Source organism: Emiliania huxleyi, assembly GCF_000372725.1.
Source record: "Emiliania huxleyi CCMP1516 unplaced genomic scaffold EMIHUscaffold_326, whole genome shotgun sequence".
Taxonomy (NCBI): Eukaryota; Haptophyta; order Isochrysidales; family Noelaerhabdaceae; genus Emiliania; species Emiliania huxleyi.
In genome coordinates this window covers 89,164-90,456 of record NW_005199553.1, presented here as the reverse complement: position 1 = coordinate 90,456, position 1,293 = coordinate 89,164, and the positions used below count along the sequence as shown (strand labels likewise).

Sequence of the window (1,293 nt, the reverse complement as noted above, 5' to 3'; positions counted from 1 at the left end):
CAGCGCACCCTCCTCCTCCTCGTGCGACACGTCCTCTGCTCTGCCGCGAGGTGCTCTGCCGCGAGGTGCGCTCGAGCGGTCGAGGGCGCACGACAGGCGGGCGACCTGCGGCGGCAGGCAAACCGGCAGTAGGCCCTCGCACGGGTCCGGCGCTGCAGGGCGCGGCGGACGCCGGCCGCCTCGTGATGCAGGCGGTCGACCTCCTGGCTCGCGTCTCGTTCTGCCTCGGAGCTGAGCCTCGTCCGCAGCGTCTCCATCTCAACCTCGCGCTGCTTCGCGTCCGACAGCAGGCGGCCGATCTGCAGGCGCAGTGAGTGGAGAGCGGTGTCGCCTGCAGCGAGAGGCTCTGCTTCCGCCTGCCGCGACTCTGCGAAGAGCGTTCGCCGACGGCCGCTCGACGCGCCCGCGGACGCTGCGGGCGGGCTGCGCGGCGCTGAAAAGCCCTCGTCCGCACGCCGCCATGTCTCGAGGAGGCTTGAGATGCTTCCGCCCGCGGCCATCTTCTTCTCAAAGCAGCGTCCCTTCAACCGCCCGGCAGGGTTTCACGTCCTCTGCCGGTAGGGTAGGGTCGCAACCGTTGCGTTGTGCCCTTGTTTGTTCTCTTGGCACCTTGGAGTGCTGGGGGGGGCGACAGGGAGGATGTGGCCTTGAGTTATGTGTACGCCTACTCAGGGTGTGTGGCAGCCCGCTGGCCGTGTGTCTTGTCTCTTGTGAGCCTGTTTGTGTCTGAGAGATTTTTATTAACCAACAAGAAATCACGACTCTCACAGTGATTTGGGCTCGGCAGCTTCTTGTGTCTGTGTGTCGCTCGTGCGTGTCGTCATCATCTGTCTAGCGTCCACCCGTACTCTCTCTCTCCCATACCGCGTTGGTGTCCAGTCCGAGCCTGGCTGTTCTTCACCTTTCTACCTACCTACCTACCTGGAAGAGAGAAACTTGATGACACCATGAAGTACAGCGATCGCCTTCTCGCTGGCCTCTCCGCAGGCCCCCCCGACCGCGTCGAACTCATCGGCGCGGGCTCTCTCGGCTACGGGACCGGCCCCAGCTTCGGCTGAGGGCTAACAAGCTGCCGAGCCCAAATCACTGTGAGAGTCGTGATTTCTTGTTGGTTAATAAAAATCTCTCCCTACCTGCGTTGTGTCAAAAACAAAACACATTTGGTATTGCTAAAAATCTCTCTCTCTCAACACATAGAGCTTTCGCAAGAGAAAATTGTTTTCGTGTTGAAATGTACGGGAGGGGGGAGAGAGAGAGAGAAGAGGTTTTGATGATTACGTCTCTCTAGATGCA

At 60.7% G+C, this 1,293-nt stretch overlaps 1 protein-coding gene across 1 annotated transcript in view; it reads right to left on the bottom strand.

Moving 5' to 3' along the window:
- The window catches only part of EMIHUDRAFT_241201 (hypothetical protein), a gene marked incomplete at both ends in the record, with an annotated part of 4,641 nt that extends 4,141 nt beyond the window's left edge, over positions 1–500 (bottom strand). The window contains 2 exons of the mRNA XM_005773812.1: positions 9–40; positions 124–500. Of these exons, the coding sequence (XP_005773869.1) occupies positions 9–40; positions 124–500 (409 nt within the window). The remainder of the gene's footprint in view (positions 1–8; positions 41–123) is intronic.
- Positions 501–1,293: the final 793 nt, after the last annotated feature.